Source organism: Mauremys reevesii, linkage group 2 (assembly GCF_016161935.1).
Source record: "Mauremys reevesii isolate NIE-2019 linkage group 2, ASM1616193v1, whole genome shotgun sequence".
Lineage (NCBI taxonomy): Eukaryota > Metazoa > Chordata > Testudines > Geoemydidae > Mauremys > Mauremys reevesii.
The window spans coordinates 179,571,104-179,595,823 of record NC_052624.1 but is presented as its reverse complement, the minus strand read 5'-3'; the positions used below and the strand labels follow the sequence as shown (position 1 = coordinate 179,595,823).

At 39.4% G+C, this 24,720-nt stretch overlaps 1 protein-coding gene and 1 long non-coding RNA gene across 3 annotated transcripts in view; one reads left to right on the top strand and one right to left on the bottom strand.

Annotated features, from left to right (window-relative positions):
- Positions 1–8,284: 8,284 nt before the first annotated feature.
- MCUR1 (mitochondrial calcium uniporter regulator 1) overlaps positions 8,285–24,720 on the bottom strand; it is a 29,638-nt gene continuing 13,202 nt past the window's right edge. The window contains exons 5-8 of one of the 2 annotated variants that reach the window (XM_039526089.1): positions 24,434–24,505; positions 19,039–19,092; positions 15,391–15,505; positions 8,285–13,078 (exon numbers count right to left, since the gene is read on the bottom strand). In XM_039526089.1, coding sequence (XP_039382023.1) covers positions 13,023–13,078; positions 15,391–15,505; positions 19,039–19,092; positions 24,434–24,505 — 297 coding nt within the window. In that variant the 3' untranslated portion in view covers positions 8,285–13,022. The remainder of the gene's footprint in view (positions 13,079–15,390; positions 15,506–19,038; positions 19,093–24,433; positions 24,506–24,720) is intronic. The other variant, XM_039526088.1, reaches the window with a different exon arrangement.
- LOC120398582 lies at positions 13,035–17,356 on the top strand. The gene is made up of 3 exons (XR_005594553.1): positions 13,035–13,118; positions 16,788–17,048; positions 17,240–17,356. It is a non-coding gene; the product is annotated as an uncharacterized LOC120398582 (long non-coding RNA).

Here is a 24,720-nt window from a genome sequence, read left to right as displayed (position 1 = left end):
TCAGTTGGGTTGATTCTGACTACTTAGAGTAAGCCAGTCACTCTTCAGAGTAGAGGTATGCTTTCAGAAGACTCAAATATAAGGAGCTTACAGTCAAAGGCATTTATTGGAAGATAAAGAGTTATGCAAATTGGAATCTAATTTGGTCCCAATATTGTATGTTCTTGGGCAGAAAACTAATGTCACATATAAAAATCAACTTTGTTTTCTTCTCTTTAGTTAAGCTTAAAAAAAGAGTCAGGAAGAGATCTTGTACAAACATTTCAGCCTCTTGAATTTCTTCAGCTAAATTACAAACCTCCACCCAGTGTCTCCCAGACAGCTGCATCTCTCTCCCCAACCATGGCTGGCAAATAACTGACTACTTGGTGGTAGTCTCAGAGACAACCTTGCCTCCCTTTTCCTTTTTGGTGACCCAGTTCCTTTTTGGTCCCTCTCCTCTGATTAAGAGAGGGTGGTCATCTGTGATAAATGAATAGGGGGGGGGGGTAATAGCTTCCTGTTATGGACAGCCAGCCAGCTATAAAATCCTTCTTAGTAGCTGTTCTCTACTTGCTTCACCTGTAAAGGGTTAAAAAGTCTCACTGCTATGCATAGGTAAAAGGAAGTGAGTGGGCACTTGACCAAAAGAGCCAATGGGAAGGCTACAACTTTTTAAAATTGAGAATTCCTTTCCCCCCCCCGTTTGTGGTTGTTCTCCCAGGGACAGGGGCACAGAGCAGTAATGCTGTGAGAAGCTTTGGGCCAGGTATGAAAAATCTTCTGTATCATACCTAGAAACTACTCATTTGAAACCCCAGATATGTAAGTAGATCAGGAAATGTCCAGGAAGACATGATTAGGTGTATCTCATTTCTTTATGGCTTGTGGATTCCTCTGTACTAACCCCAGGTACTTTTGTTTTGTTTGTAACCTTTAAGCTGGACCTCAAGAAAGCTATTCTTGGTGCTTAATCCTTGTAGTTGCTCTTTTAAAATCTAGCAATAGATGTATTTTCCTTCTTTTTAAATAAAATTTACTTTTTTTAAGAACAGGGTTGGAGTTCTGTGTCTTAAGAGGTTTGTGCACTTTTTTTAATTATCAGCTGGTGGCAACAGCTGATTTCCTTTTTCTCTCTCTCAGCGTGTGTGTGTGTGAGCGCGCACGCTTGAGGGTACTCCACAGGAAGGAATTCCCAAGTGTGCCTTCCTGAGTTCTCAAAGGGGTTTTGCACTTAGGTGGTGGCAGCATCTACCCATCCAAGGTCAGAGAGAAGCTGTTACCTTGGGAGTTTAATATAATCCTGGAGTGGCTAGTATTAATTTTTAGAATCCTGGCAGGCCCCCACCTTCTGCACTCAAAGTGCCAGAGTGGGGAATCAGCCTTGACATCATCACTTGCTCAAATAGAAGTTCTTTGAGAGGCCTTGCCTATTCCTTATCATGAGATCAAATAAACTGGCCTGTAATCATCACTAGGCAGAAACATCTGGAAAGTTTCCCCAGGATCACCTCATTTCTTCTCCTCCTCACTCTTATAAACCCACACCATGACAACTGGCCCCATGGCTGAGCAGAGCAGGATACAGTTCTTCAGTAATGCAAGAACTATGCTCTTTACATAAGGGCTAAACCTGGTTACTTCTTTAGTACCTATAGTCCCTGTTGCTCCAGAGGAAGAGGTACCTGAATCCAGATGAAAAAGGAGTTATAATGGAAATGCTGACACAGTCTCAACAATTTAACCAATGGAGACATTATGATATTGATGTCTTTAGTAATCATTTCTCACTAATGAGAATATGTACAGCTTGTGTTATACACAGGCAGTTAAAAATGCAAACAGGACAGTGTCATTTCTGTGTACTCCCACTACAGCAGGTTTGCGCAAAAAAATAAAAATTGTATATCAAATGCACACTTGGTTAGGTTAGATGCACAATGGAAAAAGCCCCAATAAACATATTTGCCACAGAGATCAGAACAATAGCCCATCAAGGCTGGCATCCTGCTTCTGGTAGTAGCCTATGCCACTTCTTTAGAGCAATATGAAAAGCTGACTCTGTACTAACCTAATTATAATGTGCTGCACATGGGGAATAGGTCTTTCTTCCCACTGAAGAGGTAATGAGCATTTATCCATATTTGTCATTTCCTCTAGTTATGTAGTTGATGAGTAATTTCATTGATCTGGACCATATGGTGGTTTGAAAAACAAGTGAAGAGACCACAAATAAATTAAGAGCACTAGCCTCTTGGGATATGGTTCAAATACCACACACTGATCTACTCTAGGACCTTCCTATGATTGGTGCACCATTCCTTGTCTTTATGGAGTCTGGGATCTGGTCCGGGAAGAGCCTTCAGCCCCCCACTATCACAACAGAGGACTGAGGGGCCACTCAGCAGAGACTCTCTGTTGGGATCCTACACATCTCCAGTAGAGAATCTTCTGTGTAACCAGCATGCTGGGGTAGCAGGACGCTCTCTCACACCACACCTGTTCCCTTGCTGGGGTCCGCACTGGGAGGAGGCAGAACTCAGGCACTTGCCACCCTAGCAGAGGGCTCTCTGGGGACAGGTCAAAAAGTACCCTTCTGCTTTGGACAGCTGGGTTTCCACTTAGCTCAGCTGGGGTAGAACTGGGAGGACTGGTCTGATGGGGGTGGGGACAGAGCAAGGCAAGCAAACTCTCCTCATGACTCACAGCTCTGGGTGGAGTAGAAACTATTGCAGCTCCTCTCTCTTATAAAGCAGATACCTCATTCAGCAAGGAGCTCCCTGTTCCTTTCAGGCTATAACAACAATGACCTCATCAGGTTATCATGTGATCCCTGAGCTCAGGGTCCTAGGCACAGACTTGTTACTTAATCAAGCCCTGCCTTTAGTGTATGCAGGCCAAAATTGCATTGCAAGCTCCTATCTAATTTGCTGTTTGTTCATTGTCACTTCTAGGTCTCTTAGCATTACTGCTTGCTAGGTTTCTTCATCCCACTTGAGATTTCTGGGGGAAAAGAATTCAGTTTGCTTTGTACCATGAAGAATCTAATTTTGATATTTTCTGCTCACATGTCTAATCTCTCTCTTCATGGGTACTTGCAACTCCTTAGGATTTAGTCTCTTCCATGAGTTTCACCACCATACTGCTTATTACTACTATATCATTAATGATGATTACGCATCCTTTCCTTTCAGTGACAGTTTATACAAGAAGTATAGGTTAGAGTTATGCCTAAACACCCTACATTAGAGCAACATTACATTTGAGATTTTAAAAATCTACAGAGGTGGACAATGATAGTCCACCCAGAAAATAATCTATATTTAACTAAACAAAACCAATGTTAAACAATTTCTGACACACCAATCACCACTAGTTAAAAGAAGAGGTAGGCAGCCAAAGGCAGTTCAAATGCATTTGTTAAAGTGTAGCTCTCTTTACTACTACATGCATTCAGGCTTATTACAAAGGGCATTCAGGGGCACTGCATAACTCATGTATGGACTGTGGATAAACCATTTTAGTGATGGTTCTCTCTCCCACTTGCTACTATTTAATCTAATTAAGGTGTTTATACCACACAGCATGGTAGCTTTTTAAAAACCTTTTCATGCTTTTCTACATGTATGTTTCTCTATGTTCTTGTCTTACTCCAACACTAAAGTGCCTATTGGGCCTTGCTGTTTTGGTGCACATGTTGATGTTTTAACAGTACATTAGCTTTCAAGCAGCAAGTTGTTTAGTACAAAAATCTCAGTCTCAGACTGATACCTATCAGGAGATTATGTGTAAAAGTTTCATTATCATCAACTATTCCATTAACTTCAGAGTGTAATGATTTGTAAGACAGATGTCTCTGGGTTACATTTTATGGCATTAAAATTACTTTGCTTTATGTTAAAACCCTAAAATGAAAGGAAACGCAACTTTGTTGCCAACTCATGCTTTTAGTGTGAGTTTCACTATTTGGTGTTTTTCTTCATGTCACTGCTCCTGGATTCTTATAAGTAGGTAAAAGTCTCAGCTTTCATATTTAAAAAAATGTATGTAGAAAACAAAGCTTAAATAGAACCCTGAAAGTTCAAAAACCAAAAGACAAATTAAAAGAATCCAAAATATATTAAAGTCTCATGATTTTTTGAGCTTACACATGATTTTATAATGCTTGAGGTCAGCAATATTCTATTTTTGACTGTACTGGGGTAGGACTACAGAAGTGCCATTTTATTTGTATATTTTTTTCAAGTAGAAACATTTCCTTTTGCTATGCATTTGTAAATATTGGCACGCATGAGAATGGAGGTGAAGTTCTACTAGACATTTACCCCTCAGACTACATGCCTTTGCTTTGGCAGGTGGTTATTACCTGAGTTTGCTATATCAAACTAGATTAACTTCATTGAAAAAATAAAAGAGGCCCAACCCCTGAGAACACCTTGTTATCGCAATCAAGTTTATAACTAAGTGCAATAAGAATCTGCCAGGCAGGTTAGGAAGAACCTGGTTGTCCAGCAGCCCAGGATAACCAAACATCTGATTCGATCAAGTGAAAATTATCTGCTTACTGCCTGCTGGAAACAACACTGTTGACATTTCAGAAATCCTGGGTGCATTTGTACTGAGTGGGAAGGGAAAAGCAGCACCCTTTTGCCCCAGAGCCAGTCTTCGAGGTGTGTGACCATAAACAACAGGTTCCCTCAAATCTGAGGGGGAAAGAAACCAAGCAACTGGTTGGATAATGTACTGCATGATACACAATGGAAATTAACAACTATACTGGAAAATATTACAGCTTGATTTATTGTAATAAACATTTTCATTGGACAATAAAGGCTTTATGGATCTGACTGCAATATAGATGCAGTGTTTTAGACTACTACTGATGGGATGTCCGATACTGCAACGAATATTAAAATAGCGTGTTCTCACTCAAAAATTAAAAGATGATTGAGCAGCAGACAGAAAAAAGGAAAGAAAATGCCATTTGAGTGATATACACGTCACAATGTTGGCAATTATAGCCAGACAGACATGCAGATTTGCTCAGGAAGCAAGAATATGAAAATCTCTCTCACTTGTTAGGTGTGGTCCTTAGGCTCCTAGCAAGTTACTGGTGCAGCCAACGCAGGCGCCTCTGTTATGAACTCATGTTGATCACCCCTTAGCCTGCCACTCTCCTAAGAATATTATGTAAGGGTTGAATTTCTAACAAACATTCTCCCTTACTCAGCCTAACAAGTCCACATTTACTGATGTCCTCTTTAGAAAGGTGAGCATCAAATAAAAAACTGAAATGGAATTAAGCACAGTTTTATGATGCCTGTCCCACTAGCCTGTTTGGGACATTCAGCACAGAAGTAAGTTTCAACTCACCTTTTGAAAAATTCTCCCCCCTCCCCCCCCAAAATCTTTGAATTATCGTGGTACTTCCTAGTTCACCACATGTATCCCAGAATGCTTCATTTGGTGACATCACAGATATAATGGGGGTTGCAATGACAGTTCTGGAATTTGTGAATTCACATTGAGATTCCCTCAGTGAAGAAACAGTAAGATTTTAGGGGAACTTTTTTTTTAAAAAGTTAGTTAAATTGTATTTAGGGGTCCTGTCAGCAAGGCTCTGTACATTTGTCCAGTGGTGAGCTGGAGCCAGTTCCCAAGAACCGGTTGCTAAAATTAGACCTCCGTGGAGAACCGGTTGTTAAAGGGCCAGGGTGTGGGCAAAGAACTCTGGTCCGCAGGCCAGATCATCCTGTTGCTCCCAAGATTCCCAGCTGGGAAGGCTGAGGTTCCCCCAGCCCCTCCCCTGTTTCCCCCCAGCTGCAGCATGGCCAGCCACCAGCACCAGCTGGGCAGCTCAGCTGAGCTCCTGAGTCCTCCTGCTGCTTTGAGCTGCAGGCAAGGTAAGGGGGTGGGGCTGCGAGCCCCAGGGCCACTGGGAGGGGGGCAATTCCCCCAGGCCCTGCAGGGGCCCCCAGCCTCATGAGTATGTCTCCCCCTGCCCCTCCCCCGCTTCCCTCCCCCCTTAAATCAGAACTTTTTATAGGGAACCGGTTGTTAAGATTTTGGCAGCTCATCACTGCATTTGTCCCAAAGGAAAATGTCATACAAATATTTGATACAATCCATGTAATGTATTTAACTATATCTTTGCCATAACAAGATGATAGATAATGGATAAACCAAGAATTGCTTAGGATGAAATTCTGATGCTCCCGCAGAACAGGGCATAATACTTTAGAAAGTTGCATTGTCTGCCCAAAGGTGCCACACGACATCCTGACAGAGATTACTCAGAGCAACAGAGAGGGTGCTTATAGATTACAAGCTGGTTAGACATTTTTATAAACACACTGACTTTATCTTTTACCTCTAGGCCCTGACCTGCTCTCCAATACCACCATTCCCCTCCTGCTTATGACATTGAAGGCCTGCATCCGGGTGCAGGCCAAGCTAGGTCTTGGCTTCTCAATTTTCCAACACATACAGGGATATTCTGCAATGCAGCTAAAATAGCTTTAAAGCCATGAAAATGAGTCTAATTTTGAGCTAATGAGGGAAATTCTTTTCAAGACTGTGAACTGTACATACCTTTATCTATGCTCATTATGAACATTAGGAAAGTTTTGTACTATAACAGTTTGTGACCACATGCTCTTCCATGTCCCAGGCAAACACTAGGCTTGAGTAGGACACAAAAATGTCTAGTTATTGAGGCAGCTTCCCACACCCGACCTGTGAAAGGATTCCCTGCAGCAGTCGTAGAAGGCCCCTCAGGCCTCTCCCAAGTAGCCCTGTCTGAGCCAAAGTCCTTTTATAATCAAGCAAAGAGACACTCAATAGCTTTGGCCAAATCTACCTTCCTCCGCACGGCTCTGGCAGTCAGCAGTGTTTGTAGAGATCCTGGACTGGTTCTTTCTCTCAAAGAGCAACACATAACAGATCTGTTCTTCTCCTTAGTCAGCCAGCTAGTGAGCTGTCTTCCTCCCCATTTAACTTCCCCTTCATTACCTGATTGCAAGGCCAGGTGTAGCTGCTTGGGGCTGAGTGGGCCCAGAGCAGCTCTTTAGCCCTTGCTGGCTCAAGGTGGCCTTGGTATACCCCATCACACAGTTCTATTTAAAATTCTCATACATTGTATATGCACAACTCATCCTTTAAAAAACATCTGCCCAACATCTGTAATGTGAAATTTTACAGATACAGCAAGAAGGGACTGTCCATTTAATGTTAATCACAACTTTACTATGACAAAATCTGTAATAAAACTGAGCAACCAATGCACTTTTAAAAAAGAGCTTGACAGGAGCTGGGCGGGGGGAGAGCTGCAAGAAGTTAGCATAATTGGAATATTAGGCAGTGTTCATCTACCTTGAGGACAGGAATAAACTTTAGCCAAAACTATAGATTTTGCTGTGAAAAGCTGTTTTTGATATTCTGTGTTTTGATTTGTTACCAAGTGGGCATCACCCCCAAGCAATTAAGTCTCCATAGGAAACAAGTCTTTAAGGACAGGGTGTGGTGGGGAAATGCTACACTAGTACTCAGCACTTTTTACTCCATGCCTTGTCTACACTTGCAAAAATCCACAGTGGATAACAGGCATCTACTGGTGGTGTTGAGTTTAGAGACATGCCCAAAGATTAGCCATGTTGTTCTGCACTATTTCAGGAACAACAGTTAAAAGCACATGTTGCAAACACATCAGCAATGTAGTTTTCCTAGTGTAGTGTAGACAAGGCTTCACTTAGTGCCAAGTCACTCAGAAAAGAAAGTAAGTGTAGACAATACTTTGTTATTCCTTAGCTACCAGCTTAGTGGCTGCTCTTACCTTTACTTTCCACAGTATATGTATGCTTGATTTGACTTCTCTGTTGCTCTAAAAACATATTTAATGTAAGCCAAGCTAATTTGGATGTCTGACTTATCTGGTGCAGTAGTTGGCATCTGGAGAAAACTGACCACAGAAGAGACTGATGAAGGTAAATGCCTGCATAATGGATCACAGGAACAGAAAAGGCAGGACTCAGACTAAACTTCCTATTTCCTCTAAAGCAGTAGCAGAGAACAGCTAGCGAAGACTATTGTGGGCACATAGAAATCTGAATGCTCTACAGGGAATAAGGCAACAATTACTTCTAAATAACTTCTGTCAGGAACATAAGTCTTTGAAGTGGTAGAGGAGCAATGTTCAGAATAATGGTAAAATGTGATATGCTGCTAAAAAGTATATTCCACTAATCTTGTGCTAGGAAGAATAAAATTCTCAATTATATCAGGTTTGATAAAAATAATAGGCAAGTCATTTTGCCAGCATATACGCTTTTATTTCAGATTAAAACAAACACCAAATATTCCACACATTTCATTAATGGCAAAGGTCAGTTTTCTATTTATGCACTTAACATGAACAGTTGATGATGTAACAATTGCTGAAATGGAATGCACTTTTTTAATCTGTAAAAATATAAATAGCTGTACAAATAAAAACAAGATATGATAAAAATTAAAAATGCATTATGAAACTATAAAGTGATCAAGGAATAAAGATTTATTTTTCAAATACAATTCCTGTTCCAGTATATTATTTTTTAAAAAATCAATATCTATTTTTATGAACTTAATTTATAATGCAATTATATCATGAAAAGTGACTATGTGTGCATTGGGCTGTTTCATGTTCAGTGTCTTTCAAATAGAATTTGCTTAGTTTAGAAGCAAAAAAGATCCCTTTATTTTAGCCTTGAAAACTTACATTGGGATGTGAAAATCAGTCTTGCCCATGTATTGTGACCAGTAATAACAAATTGGCAACTGGAATTCAGCTAACATTTATGCTGATAGAAAAAAATAAAACTGTGCTGTGTCGACTCTGCAGGTGGTAGCAGGAGTGAAAAAAAAAATCCCTTTTTTTCCCATGGAGGTAAATCAGACATGATTTGCAATACATGTAGAGTGAAATCCTGGCTCCACGGAAGTCAGTAAGAAATTTTGCTATTGACTTCAGTGGGGCCAGGATTTCACTCAGTGAGTACATATAAAATGTCATTTTATATAGTCATTTACTGACCATAAACACACTTTAAAGCTTTTAGTATATTTTTAGTATTGTCAAACTTTTGGCTTGAAATATGATCCTGATTTTAGATGGTTTTAATGATCTTTCTAATATTTTGGTCAAGTTGCAAGATCCAAGGCAGTTAAAATAGAAGCAAACAGTTTAAAAGTGAGATAAACAGATGAAGTGTTAGTGACAAGACCTTGAGTGGCTAGACTGTTTGCTGGCATAGACACAGACAGGCAGAAGAATAGGAAAAAGGATGCAGATTACCTATGCCAGGGAATATAAAAATGGATAAAGAAAGAAGAATAACATTCAGCAATTACATCAGAGGAATCAGGTATATGTAGTTAAAAGCAATAGACTGCTTCTGGCGCTGTGAAGGCAAATACACAGTACATTAACATTAAGGCAGATCATGTGTGTAGAAGAATCAAGGAACATTTCCAGTTAATGCAAAGAAAATATCTAGTTTGAAACAACACTTCTTTCTCTACTCATGGTTTTAGCACATAAGCCCTTAACACCACACTTGAAAAAGGACACAATCAACATTTTTAATATCGATAGGGGTAGGGTAATTTAACTGTAAAGAAACAGGTTAGAACTTACTAGGGAAAGAGGCCTTTCTTGGTTACAGATTTTAACTAAACAAAAATGTAAGCAAAATAAAACTGTAAGAACTCCCATCTCAGTTTCTTCTTCCTACTAGTATATTTAGTATACTAGTAGTATATTCCTACTAGTATAAATATGTAAAGTTTGTTTTGTGGGAGATCCTCCTTAATTCACATTTGCTCCCCAGAGCCCCAAGGCTTATTATAGAACCAACCTGTATTTCTGGCAGAGGAAGACTGCAATCCCCAACCCCCAAAGAAAACATCCTCTACCCTCCCCATAAAATCCCCTCTGCAGAACTTTCTATTCATGCCGGCCTAAAGGTACTCAGAACCTGAACTCCCATTCTCTGCCCAGCAGCATACTGTACTATTGACAGAAAAGTAGGCTGCCTTGAAACTTTCAGAATTGCAGTGGTTTTATAGAAAGACAAAACCCACCCAGCTTGCAGCTATGCCAGACAACCACACCTTCTGAATTGAGGTCTGCCAGTACAAAGCCAAAATTTTGAAATCTGATACGGAAATACATTTCAGATCCTGATGAGAAATATGCTATAATACTGAAGACATTATGTAGCATGTGTGCAGAAAAAAGCTTTTAGCGAAATTAAGGAATGGAGAATTAATGGCAGTGGAGTTGGGTTTCCCAGTTGCTGCTTGTAGATATTTGTTCTTTGGATCAAATCTTAACATTCCAAAAACTAGTTCATGGGCGCTGATGTGCTTGCTCATCTGAATCAGTAAACTGGATTTTGATTTTAAAGATCAGATTGGAAGGGATTTATTTGAGCTTTTCAAATGTAGAAAGGGCTTTTGCACTTTTTTTTTAATGCCAGTGCAGGTAAAGATATTACAGCTTGTGTGAATATGTCAGAAACTATCATAACTGATCTGCAATGGCTTTTAAATGCATAGCAAACTGTACCATGTTCCCTGGCCAATGAAGGTTTTGCATCTAACAACATATCTAATTTAGAAATTTCATGGCCTCGAGCACCATACCTGGAGACTTTACAGGCTTGGAATACTGAATGTTTCCTATTTTTTATGTTGCCCCTTTTTGTGAACTTTATTAATTCCAGTCTACAGCAAACATTAAAAGTGCTGGTTTTCCTTTAAGATCCATTTCTGGAGCAAAACAAAACAAAAACTTATAATCTTGCAGCTTTATTTCACTGCAAAAGTCTCAGATCCTCTTGTACAACAATCTCACTTTTCAGCAGAATTCACTTGACATCTGAAATTAAATATGCAGATTAAATTATTTACAATTCACTAATATTTTAGTCATATGACAATTCATTAACTGCTTAGGCATCCAGGTGACCAGAGATATATTCTTGTTACCCTGGAATATATAGTTCCAACTAAGTGCTTTTATATATATAAAAAACTGAAGTAGATCACACATGATGTTTACCTAAATTATAATGCTTGACACTTTAAAAGTGACATTTTAAATAAATATAAAAATCTAGCTTTACCACAACCCTTAAGAGTTGCATAATTATTATAGCTTTTCCACACACACAAAACCGATTCAAAAGATGCTGGTAATTTGGAGCATGTTGTTTTGTAATACTTGCTTCCTTTACACTGACTCTTGAATGTTCTCTCCTTTTCAGTGTTTTATAGAAGTCTTTTTATTTATGTTGTTTCTTAACTCTTAGCAGCTGGGGTAAGGTTTACTAAATTAAGAATCACTACTAATAGGAAAAACCAAATGGTTATTTTTATTAAGAGTGATTAAACTCAGATTATTATTATTAGAGTTACATTTTTAATGATTATCCATTAGCCATTAGGTCCAGGGTAGTCCTAGATTTTGTAAGATACTTCTACCTCCATCTGGCTTCCTCTCTGCCTTCATATAACAAATGATAGCCTCAACAGCCAAGGAAGTTCAATGGCTACTGGGATATATATACACACAAGTTAGCCAGCCTGCCAGGACTTCAATAAACAAAGCAGGGAGCAAAACTGGTATGGTACCCTCCCAGCCTTTATCATCAGCCCAAAGAGAGGGAAAAAAACAAAAAGAGAAGCTAAGCAGAGAGACAGGACCCTAGGTTAATGCGAGTGATTGGACCTGGCAGCTCTATTTGGTGGTTGACCCGGGACACATTAGCCCCATTTCCCTATAATTTCCCCTCATTGCTACCATTAGTGGAAGCATTAATGTAGAGAAGGCATTGATATTATAACTACCATTCCATATGGCCTTGCTTTGTGCAGGATTAAACAGTGGATAGTCTACATTAAGTGCTCCTACCATTGCTACCAGTAGAGGAGCTGTACCATTTGTAGAACCAGTGGGAAACTTTTGGGAAAATGGCTAGTGTAGACATTCCCTTAGTGATCACAGCCCTAAGGCTGTCACTCTAGTAAGTGATAGCCAATTGCTCTTTCCTCCCTAGAAGAGAGCTAATCAGCTTTAATTCTCACCTCAAGAGTAAAAGAAGCAGTTCTCTTCTATCAATCAAGCAGTGACAGAGAGCAGTTTGTATCTCTATATAGACTTGCAGAAGAGATTAATATCAGCTATTAGATCTTACTGTTCTTCAAACATCTATTCCAGCTTTAGTACAAAATTTACAATTAGCACGTGCAATGAGTTTCAGAACCTTGTGTGTCCTAAATGTGAGTTCTTAAAATGCTACGTAAAAAACCAAAAAGGTCTTAGAGACACTGTTTCGTTACACAACACTTTTTCATGAAACATAATTGTTTGTTTGGACGGCAACTTGGAAAACAAACCATGATGCAAACAACACTGTAAAAATTAGTATAACAGATAGAAAAAATATTTCTTTACAATATATGACTACATTTTATTAACAAAGAGGAAGTGTGTGGGCTGTGCATTAATCCAGTAGTGTTTCACTCCAAAGGCTAGGTCCAAAATTGCCATAAGGTCACTAATTAAATACATTTGGAGATTTTAAATGTATGACCAAATTCTGTTCTGATACATACAACTGCTATTGCACATGCATATCTTGGCAGAGTCTGGCATATAATTCCTAGTGGATTCTTTGACACATCACACAGTCACTACACCATTTGGTATAACGTGCAGTCTGCTTAACCTAGGCTCTAAAATTACAATAGGAAAAGGATGTTTCTGGTCAAGATTGAGGGGACTTGGCAGAGCTGTGTCGACTATGCCTGGTTTGTGCCAGAGGTAATCTTCTCTCTATATTTATTCCCAGGCACATTTTGGTTACATTTTCAATATAGATTATTTTAAAAAATAAATATAAATAAAATAGTATCGACTCGCTTTAAAGTGAAGACTGAATTCTTGAAGCTTGATTTTCATAAGGCAAGAGAGGCACAAGTCCTTTTAAACAGATGCTTTATTATATCCACAGACGATAAAATCCCAGTGCTACAGTAAGACATGTAAATACTGAACCTGAAAGAAAACACAAGAGTTAGTGTGAAAATGAGAAAAGGTGAGAATACATTGCTAGTTCTTGTATCACTCCCTCAGGAAGCAGTATTCCAACAGTTAGTTGCAAATACAATGAATTTCTACAAGTTATGGCTATATTCTTTTTTTTTAATTTAAGAAAACAAGCTATTCATCTCCAGAGTACAAACACAACTTCAATAGGGATGTGACCACAAAATGACAAAAAAGAGAAGAAAGGAAGGAAAGAGGGAGTGAAGGAAAAATGGGCTGGAAAGCTATCAGTAATATTGAAAAATCCTACTGCTTACCATTCCAAATAAGTAAGATCAACATGGCAAGTTATGGTTACGAAATGAGGAAATAAAGATAATATGAACATTAGTAGCAAAGTCCAATATCTTGCAAATGCTATAGTTTTTTAAACCTCACTTATAAAGAATAGATATGATCAATTTAATTTGTTGAAAAGTTTATCCTTTAACAAGTTTGCCATTCTGTCTTTGTGAGCACTCATCTCCTTCTCACAGTCACCCTCCAAAAAGTAAAGAGTGTTTTACCTTTGTCTTTAATAAGAGTAGTTACGCAATGCTAAGTGATCACACAAACATAAGAACGGCCATACTGGGTCAGACCAATGGTTCATCTAGTCCAGTATCCTGTCTTCAGACAGTGGCCAATGCCAGATGCTTCAAAGGGAATTAACAGAACAGGGCAAATATCAAGTGATCCATCCCCTGTGGTCCAGTTTCAGCTTCCGGCTGTCAGAGGCTTAGTAACATCCAGAGCATGAGGATGCATGCCTGACCATCTTGGTTAATAGCCACTGATGGACCTATCTTCAATGAACTTATCTAATTCTTTTTTGAACCCAGTTACAGTTTTGGCAATGTGTGTTGTGTGAAGTAGTAATTCCTTTTCTTTGTTTTAACTGTGCTGCCTATTAATTTCATTGGGTAACCCCCTTGTTCTGTTATGTGAAGGGATAAATAATATTTCCTTATTTATTTTCTCCACACCATTCATGATTTTATAGACGTCTACCATATCCCCCTTTCCCCTCTTAGTTGTTTATTTTCCAACCTGAACAGTCCCAGTCTTTTTAATCTCTCCTCATATGGAAGCTGTTCTATTCCTTTAATCAGGTTGCAATCACTTTGGAGGACTGGACTAGAATTCAAAATAACCCTGACAAATTAGAGAATTGTTCTGAAATCTGATGAAATTCAATAAAGACAAATATAAAGTACTTCACTTAGGAAGTGCAATCAAATGCACAACTACAGAATTGACTAGATGGTAGCACTGTTGAAAAGGATCTGGAGGTAACAGAGGTTCACAAATTGAATACGAGTCAACAATGTAATGCAATTGTAAAAAAAAGGCTAACATCATCCTGGGGTATATTAACAGGAATATTGTATGTAAGATGTGGGAAGTAAATGTCCACTCTGGTCAACACTGGTGAGGCCTCAACTGGAGTCCTGTGTCCAATTTGGGTGCTAGGCTTTAGGAATAGGTGTATAAATTGGAGTGTCAAAAGGAGAGCAACAAAAATGATAAAAGGTTTAGAAAACCTGACCTATGAGGAAAGGTTAAAAAAACTAGGCATGTTTAGTTTTGAGAAAAGAAGACTGAAGGGTGAATTGATAACAGTCTTCAAATATGTTAAGGGCTATTGTAAAGAGGACAGTGATCAATTGTTCTCCATGTCCACTGAAGATAGGAAAAGAAGTCATGGGCTTAAGCTGCAGCAAGGGAGATTTAGGTTAGCTATCAGGAAAATTTTGCTAACTATAAGGGGAGTTAAGCTCTGGAATAGGCTTCCAAAGGAGGTTGTGGAATCCCCATCACTGGAAGTTTTCAAGAATAGGTTGGACAAACATCTTCAGGGATGGTTTATGTTATTTGGTCCTATATCTGCGCAGGGGGCTGGATCTGATGACCTCTCAAGGTCCCTTCCAGCCTTACATGTCTATGAAAGTGTTCTTTACATACAAATGCCCCAAAGCTGAAAAACAGTACTTCAGCACAGGACATTAATTGTACAAGCTGAACTGTTCCAATTAATGGACAGGTTTCCGTTACATCACTAACCACTCTTGACAGGCAATCAGACCATTTCTCTTTTAATGTAAATAAATTTAAGCACGATTCAACGAGTAAGGATGTGCCTAACTTTAAGCACACAAATAATCCCACTGAAGTCAAAGAATCTACTCAATGTGCTTACGTCCCTTGCTGAATCAGGGCCTTTAATAAGAGAGCTGAACACAACTCTAACATGAGTGCATATATTTGTCAGAATTCCTTACCTGCTAAGTATTTAATATTATCAAGTTTGTGCGATTCCAACATTGTTTTCAGTCCTGCAACTTCTGTGTCTATTTTCCTATCTGTTTGAGTTAGAGCTCGGTCTTGTTGTGCATGCTAGAAACAAAGCAGAGTATTAAGTTATTTGAACACAATTGAACTTAAACTAAAACTAAATAAAACTAAATCTGTTTCCTTTCTGAATTACTTTTTTTTTGGCTCTCCCTTCACTCTTGCAGATTCAGTACTTTAACAATGTATTAAAAACTAAAAATAAGCCTCTCTCAGGAGGCTTCTGTAGTTATACTCCTCCCTTTAAGAAGTATTACATAATGTTATATTTCTTAAGAAGCCAGAGGTTTCCCTTACAGTACTGAAAATTCATACCACGACATTTAGGTGAACACAAATATAAAACTTATTGCTCTGCTGTAGTGTTTTTTAAAAAAGCCTATAAAACATATTTCCTGATGGATTTATTACAATGGTGACTTCATATCAAATTTACAATTAGCTGTAGAGTCCATCATAAAACCCTGTTCACAGGGTTTACTTTAAGAATTCATGCTGACTATACTTGACCTACAGCTTTTGTGCCTGATCCTACAATCCTTAAACAAATTTCCAACAAAGTAAAATGGGAGTTTTGCCAGAATAAATATATAATCTGGCCCCATTTTTATCTCACTCATCTGTCCATTTTCTTCCCAGCACTAGATTATAGTTAAGGATGCAACATCAGCATTCCCTTCTTTGCTGTTGGTGATTTGTATCACAACTTGAAGAGGTGCAGATAAACAAGGTGCTGAGAAACTGGCAATATACATGAATGGTGGACATACTGAATATGTACCAGTCTGGGAAAACAAACGTGCCTGGACTAGTAAGGGATGATCTGGCTTTACTGAGGCTTGATCCTAGCTGATCTTTCTGATCAGCTTGTTTCTGAGGAGAAAAGGCATGCTCTTGGAAGCTTAATCAGGGAAATTAGATGGTGTCCATTCTCCAGGCCTGTGGGAGATAATGCTAGGAGCAGAATCTCACTATTCTTGTTGGTTTGGTTTGTAAACATCTCCACCATGGAAAGAACCACCTTGATATAATCTGATCAAGTTTTTGTTTGGTTAGCTCCCACTGTTCTACCATTCGCTTAAGACAACTAAGCAAATCAACATGACTGTTGGGCTTGCCACAGATGTACATAGCTTTGTTGGGCAGACCCAGGTGCTCCAATTATGGAAGAATTTTCTGGCCTCTCTTTTTAGACTTTCACTTTCTGGTCCATCTTGGCAGTTGATATGAGTCCAATAGTTCTGTTGTCACCTTCCAAGCGAATAGTTGCAGTTCACAGAAGGCCTCTTGGGAGGAAGCTGACTACTGAATTTCCTGCTTCCCACAGCTCCAGGAAGTTGATGCTGAGCTGGGATTCCTGGGAAGATCACTTGCCATGACTCATGTCCAATCTAAGCTCTCCTTCCCAAAAGTTGGTGTTGGTTGCCATGAACACTACTGGTGCATCTGCCAAAGCTGTGTCCTTGTTATCACTACTGAAGGGACTGGACATCTGAAGGGACTATCAACACATGGTACATATCCTGAACCAGGTACCTCCACACCTGATTGGGAAGTTCTGAAGGAGATGAAAGTTAGAGTACTCAAGGTACTTTTCCCTTCCTCACAGGCCTTTTATCATATGGATCAGCTGAATGCATTAATGTGCTGAGAAATTGCAGCTTGTGTTATGTCAAATTTCTCCTCTGACAGTACCAAAAGACCCAGGTTGGTTTGGAATACATAAGGTGAGGTAAGGGAGCTCTTCTGAGGATTCACTATGCATCTATTATGTTCCAGGAACTGGATGATTTGGTGAACATGGCAAGCTCATATGATTGCACCTTTGCTAGCAGCTTATCCAGAAAGTGGTAGAACTGGATGTCCTCTTATCTCAGAATAGCCGAAAAATCATTAACTTTGTGAACACTCCAGGGCTGGGCATCAGATTAAAGTACACTGCTTGAATATGATAATTGTTATTCCTGAATGTAAAATATAGGAACCATTAGTGGTAGGAATGTTTTGGAATGTGATTATTCTTGAGATCTATGAAATATAAGAAATAATTCCCAAGATTTCTTATGTCAGATCTTTAAATCTCCATCCTGAAATGAGTTCTGTACACAGGGAGGCTGAAGATTGACAAGAGCGGGCTGACAGTGCAAAGAAGTGACCATCTGAACAAGAGCCATTTGATATAGCTAGCTGGGTACCACTCTACAGCTGAGGATCTACTGTTAGGCTTGGAGTCCCCTACCTTCCTCAAGGGGCTCTCCCAAAGAGTCTCTCTGCCAACACAAACCACACTGGGAAAAGATAGCAAAAAAACTCCTGAGGAAAGGAATGATCAGAGAGCTGAGGAAATCTCTGCTTCTGAGTACAGAAGCAGAAGACTGGGGAGTCACATTAATGCAGTTGACTAGTTATACCGGTTGAGGATGCCAACAGACAAATTGCATGTGGAGGGGGTAGCAAAGAGGCTAGAGAGGATCCTTTTGTTGGGCTCAGATTTAGAAAGGGTAGAAAAACCTAGCAGTTTCAAGCAGTTTCCATGATAGAGGCAATATCACACACAAAAGTTCTCAAAATAACTCAAACCATATAAAAGATAATTGAATTGAATATTTATATATGTTCAGGGTTTTGAGAACATAAAACTCCATGTGAGTTTTGCTTTCATGTGCATCATGTATTCCTGGGGAAATACTGCTCCACTGCGTGATGCAAAATTCACACAGTAATTAATGTTATGCGCAGAATTTCCTTTTCCTCCCACAGAAATGGGCTGCAGAGCTGCTGGCTGCCACTAGGGGGTACTGGACCCAGCAGAGCCCAGTTCACAAATAGAAGACACTACCAGGGGAAGGGGAGGGAGCTGGAGGGTACCCAGCAGCTCCTGTTCTCAGCATGCCCTGAAGGAAGGAGGCGGTATGCAGGAAATTCCATGCAAGCTTGGGACCCAGCACTGGGCTGTTTCTCCCTCTGGATCTCTGGGGGGTAAGGGGTATGGGCATCTGGGCTGGGGGGTGCCCTGTGCCTGGGCTCTGGGGGGGGGTAGGGAGTGTGTGTGAGTGTCTGCGCTTGGAGGGGAGGCGCACACAGGTGGGCTCTGGGGAAAAGGGGCAGAGAAACAGGAACTGAGTTGTCATAGGGGTTTCTTTAATTCTCTACTCCTGGGGGAATTTTTTTGTGCCTGTATTGTTACAGACATAGTTGCTGACAGGTATTTTGAAATAAATTACAAAATAATTGAAACTGGAATGATTATGTAGTGCTATTTTGACAAATAAAATACGCAGAATTTTACAATATTGTGTGCAGAATTTTTAATTTTTTGGCACAGAATTCCCCCAGGAGTATTCATGTATGTACAGCATTATATTTCAGTTACCTGTGTAGTAATGTCATAGTACTATATACAAGTACACAACTATTTAAAACTAGCTAAAAACTGAGTTTTGTACATTTAGGATACCTGATATACAGACATTTAAATACTACTCATGTTAAAGATGTTTGTGCCGGCTTACAGTACACAAATACAATAAGCCTTATTATATCATTCAACAATCCATTCTTAAATTCTAAATTCTTACCATTGCCACTATTTCTGTCCTTATTTCCAGCAGTTTTTTTTCATTAATTGAATACTGAAGGAAAAAAGGAAACAAAAAAAGCATTATTCTCTCTTCTGAATTTCTTCCCAGCTTCACATTAGTACTTTTGCTTAGTTTCCAACATCATTGTTATAATTCGTAAGCTGGAATTCTTCTGTGTTTGCCAACAATATTTAGAGTTACCGTTGTAGAACAGATGTTGCTCTTTGGAAGAAAACAGAGTTTAAGCCAAATGTTTCAGTAAATCTCAGAGTTATAAGGGCAGCAGATCTTCTACCAGAAACCGCCCTTTAATTATGGCAATATGTTTGCTGATTGGCAATGGGAAAGGATTGCAGATCTGCATTTAAACACACACACGCCCCATAACTGAGGCTAGATTTAAATATTCTGCTGTGTTCACTTATGCATGGCTTAAAGAGGACAAGGTTAGATTTTAGCCACTTTTCTCTCACCCTCCTCCCTCCCCCGCCCAGTACGAAGTTTAAAAAAATAAAAGCAGATTTAACTGTCATATATAGTTGTTTAATCAAGATTAGATTTGTTCCCCTCTTGAAATTTTGGAGTGACAGTGAAAGAAAAGCTGGGTAGCCCTTCTTTTAATTTGTAATTAACACTATTAAAAATGATTATATTTGTCAAATATACTATGTTTATGTCTGGTGGTAATCCATTAATTGGTTTATGAAACCAGAAAGATGCATCACAAATCCACATAATGTTCTTGAGTTCTATCTTTGATTGAACTAACAGATCATATAAAATGAGGGATGGGGGGGGGGGGGAATATCACATGTTGCAAAGAAAAAGATTACTGCATGCTTGCAATACCTGAAACACATCAGTATCATTCAAGTTAGGAGAGACTCCGGTGAACGGAGAGGGGGACAAAAATACCACAAACATCTTCACTCAATATTTCTTTTTAAACAAGTGATAAAAAGGCAGATTATCTACACCAGAACCTAATTTAAAAGCGCAATGTTTTTCAACCAAAGTTACAAACTATCATGACAAGAGATTGAACATTACAATAGTAAGTAATAGCTGATCACCACTACCTGGTGCCATGCTCAAAAGAACAATTACATTTAAAATGATTCCATAATTTAAGAGTGAAATTATGCACAATACATATTTTAGTAATGTTAGCTATATTTAAGGTTGCTAGAACTTCTATTCTAATGGCCCCTTTTTAGTAGTTTATATTTTTCAACTTTTTTGGATGGAATTTTCCAGGTCTGGCCTCTGTTCAAAGTTTTGTTGTTGTTTGTTTGAAATTATTCAGATATTTTAAAAAAGAATAAAGACAGGGAAATGCACACTTTCAGCAGTAAAGAAGTCAACAACTTGTAACAGTTCTAGCGCCTAAGTAGATGGGGGACAGAAAACTAAGTTGGCAGGGAGGTGGCCCTTAGATTTGATATGTGTTTTCAGTGGTTGAGTAACAATCCATAAAAGTGAAAAGTACAGGTCCAATAACAATGATATTCTTTTAACGTTTTTATGGCATTTCCTAGAATTTTAAAAAGTAATAGAAAAAAATCCATAATGTGGACTAATTTGCTAAGCAGCAAGTGCTGGGCTAATGGAGTAACTGGTAGCAGAAGTTAACAGCCTACTACTATGTTGATCAGCACTAGAGGCAGGTGGTGCACAAACTTTATCCAGGAGTTTTACAGATATTTGCTGACAAGAGAATTCTTGGTTCCGGAAGGGAGTCTGCTGCAGTGGTTCTTCCCCTGTCCCCCCTCAAACCTATGTCTATCCTCCAGCCCTTGTCCCTTACAAGCCCTGCTCCTCCTAATGCCTCCACCACCCATACTCATTCTCTTCTTGGCTCTTGACCTCCTCATTCTCTGCTCCTTCACATTCCTCAGCTTCTTCCCACCATCCTCTTATTGTCTCTCCCCACCCCATCTTCTATCCACCCTCTGCCTCTGCCTCCTATACATCCCGCCCCCGCCTGTCCCATCCAATTCCCCCCTCTGGTTCCTGCCTCTCCCGCTCCATCTACACCCCACATTTCCCAGCTTATGCTCCCCACGTGCCTCCCCTAATACTCCCTCTGCTCCTATTCAACTCCGACTCCTGGCTCTTATCTCTCACTCTTTCCTCCACGGATACTGTCCTCCTAGCCATCCTCCTAGCCGTCTGCTTCTCCCCACCCTCTGGCTCCTGCAACCCCTCTTTTCCTTTATCTCTTCCCCATTCTTTAGCCCTCTGCAGTCTAAATCAGGCTGCTCCTCCTCCTCACTGCCTGGGTACCAGCAGGGGGTACACAGAGCACAGGGGAGAGAGTCTCCCTGCTCTCAGTTCTGCTACCACAGTATCCTGGAGCAACATTTGCAAGGAAAGTTCTCAGTCTCTGCAGCACTGGACTAGAGCATTCCCCATTTTTTTTTTCATGGGACCAGCATGCTTGACACAAAGACCACCCCTTTGCCAAATTTCAAGTCCCTGCTTCAAAACACGGAGGCACTACAACATCTTAAAAAGTCTTATAAGCATTTGTTAACAGGCAAAACATTGCATTTTTCCCTAATTTTGTCCTCAGAAACCGCTGATCCTATTTTTTAAAAGGAGGGCTATGGGAGGGGGAGGAGGTTCACCCTGAGGCAGACACCCAGTATGGAAAAATTCAGCCCAAATGGTTAGTTTGGCAGGGTTACCATCGAAACAGAGTCTTACAATGTGTTGGGCAATCTTAACTAAAGACATCACTCCTGTGATGTCTATAAATATGTTGAATACTATAGTAGATTTAAGCAAGCTGTAAGATTCATTTGAACAAGTTTTATATAAATTGCCAGGATCTCCAATTCAATTACATGAAAGAGAAAAGATCATTCTATTCTATAATACTCATGGCTCCACCTCTTTCATTATGCAGACTCGAGATATTTTCTTGTGTGGTAAGAGCAGGTAAAGCAAACTGACAGAATGTTCCTGGCAGATGCCCTAGTACCAGCAGTTTCCAAACTGTGGGTTGTGGCCCCAAATGGAACACACCATCAGCAGGTGAGATTCCGGTGATCCCTACTACATGGAGGGTGCTGTTTTGCTCTGCACAGCATGACCTTGCATGCACCATACATACGAGGTCACGCTGTGCGGAGAATGCTTTTTTGTAGAGAAAAATGGTGTTGTCCATGCAGGGTGATCTCGAACATACTGTGCCTATGAGGTCATGCTGTGCAGAGGACACACTTTTTCTCTACAAAATGGCATCCTCCATGCTATCTGGGGTCCTGGCAGGAAATACTTCATTAAAATGGGATCATGCCAGCAAAAAATTGGGGAACCTCTGCCCTAGTCCTAGGCTCAGAGCAATGAAAAGCTCCCCCTCTTTGCTCATTTCTCAGCAGCCTTAGTTTGCCCATTCAACTCTGAGTCTTTCTGGTTATATTTGTGACTGTCCCTCCAAACTTCTTTGTGTGGGCTTATGCCCCACATTTCAGTCAGCGTCTCCTCTTCCCAAACTGGATTCTTGGATGCAGCAGCAGGAAACATTTTGACTAGCTATTGCAATGTCATAACCTCAGTAATGCCTTTCTGCTTCCTACCTTATCACTAGAGAAACTTTCCTACCTTACCTTTAAATGCAGAAGTTGAAACCGGATAAATAACTGTAATACAAGTACTGTGTATATATTTATATTTTTAAACCACACACTGATAGAATATTAACTTACCATGCTTTGAAAATATTTTATGAGTAAAGCCACTGGCTAAGCCTTTACTAATTTAAGTTACCTCAGGTATCTTCCTAGGTAAGTGTGCTTTATTTTTTCCTACAGCTTTTATAGGACTCTGGGCATTCAAGTATAGGTCTCACCTGTGTCCAAGTGCATATGCCAATAATGCTTTCACTAATGCAGAAGAAACAACATCTAGACATAAGCACAGGTTGAAGAGAGGCCACAGAACTTTCACCCAGCCCTTTATTTTGGGTTCTCCTCTTTCTTATTATGTACAAATAAACCTTATTTTATATGTAGCATCATGTTCTCCATTCACCTGCCTCTTTCCCCATTCTATGCCAGAATTCTGCCCATGCATGATGTCTGCTGACAACAATTAGCTAGCTAGCAAGCAGTCTCCTTGAAAGATACAATGCCCTGTATAACAGACTGCAGTGGAGTACATGACTGTAGTTTACAGTTGTCTACTTCTTCACATAAAGGTTGGGGGTTTCATCTAGAAAAGCAATGTAGTCTAGTGCTTTGTGCAAGAGACAGAGTCCAGATTGCTGGGCTCTATTCCGGTCAGCTTGGACACATCATGAACACTTTGTGCCTAAGTTAACTGATCTGTAAAATGCATATAATAATGCTTACCTACTCAGAGATATTGTGAGGTTTGCTATTTAAGTAGTTAAGAGCTTCAGAGGAAAGGTGCTACATTAGTGCAAAGCATTATTTTTGCAACATCTGAAAACTCTACAAGTTCAAAAGTCTGAAGGCTTCAATTTGTTCTTCAATCCAATCCTCTCATGGGGCAGCACAGAGGGCTACCGACAGTATTAAGTCATTGACCCAACCCAGGATAGCTCATTTGACAACCATTATGAGTAATCACTTTCAAGGGCACATCTACCAGTTTTGAAAGAATAAAGATTAGCAGTATCTAAAGAAAACAAAGCTAACTGCCCAGAGTAATGGTCAATATTATTCCCTCACTACACATCTATGAAATATAAATGTTAAATGTGATGACTAGGGACTAGGGAAAATAAAATCTGTAGAAAAATATCATTCAAAAAAGACTATTCAAGTTAGGCAATATAATTTCCTTTGATTTGCTGAAATACATTTTGGTAATGGCATTTACAGGAGCTTAAAACAGAGTTACATATAATACTCTAAAAGAGGGAAAAAAACCCTGCCAATTTATTATAACCTTTATTACTCCAGTTTAAGATCATAAAGATTTTCAGTTCTACCAATCACTTGAAAGTCAGAAGTGACTGGATCCATACCATTTAGGACTAGACAGTGTGAAGATCACTTCAATCAAACTGTTGGCTGACATACTGGCTACAATGTAATTGGTCCCCTACTGGGGCAAGGATAAGCTTTCAATTTAAGTAATTTAACAAAGCATTTAAACTTAATTTGACTAGATAATTTAGGAAAAAACCCATTGTTTTTAATATCCAGATTAATGAGGAAATAATGTCAAAATATGATAAAATATTAAAAGCGAATGGTGTCGCATTATACTACAGCACTATTAAGATGAATAATCATGGTTCACACTAGCTTCTGGCCACAAGACTTCATTGACAATCATGAAAATTACATTCTTGACCAAACAATTTCAAATGGTATTCATGTTTTACATACTTCTAGAAGAAATCCATAAAACATACCAGTTCTTTTACTCTGCTCTTCTCCAGATTGAAGCCTAATTTGTTATCTGCACGAACTTTGGTAACTTCATCCTAGAGAAAAAATATGCAAAATATATCAGGAAATTAAAAAACAAACAAACAAAAAACATTTTCCTTGTTCAATTCATAAGCTAAGTAATGGAACAAATTTATTGTGCCTTCCTACTGCAAACCTCAATAAAAGGACTTTTTTCCTGATAGGCTGCATCAGTTTCACAGTATGTGGGGACCTATTTTGCCCCTTCAATCAATGGAAGATACTCATG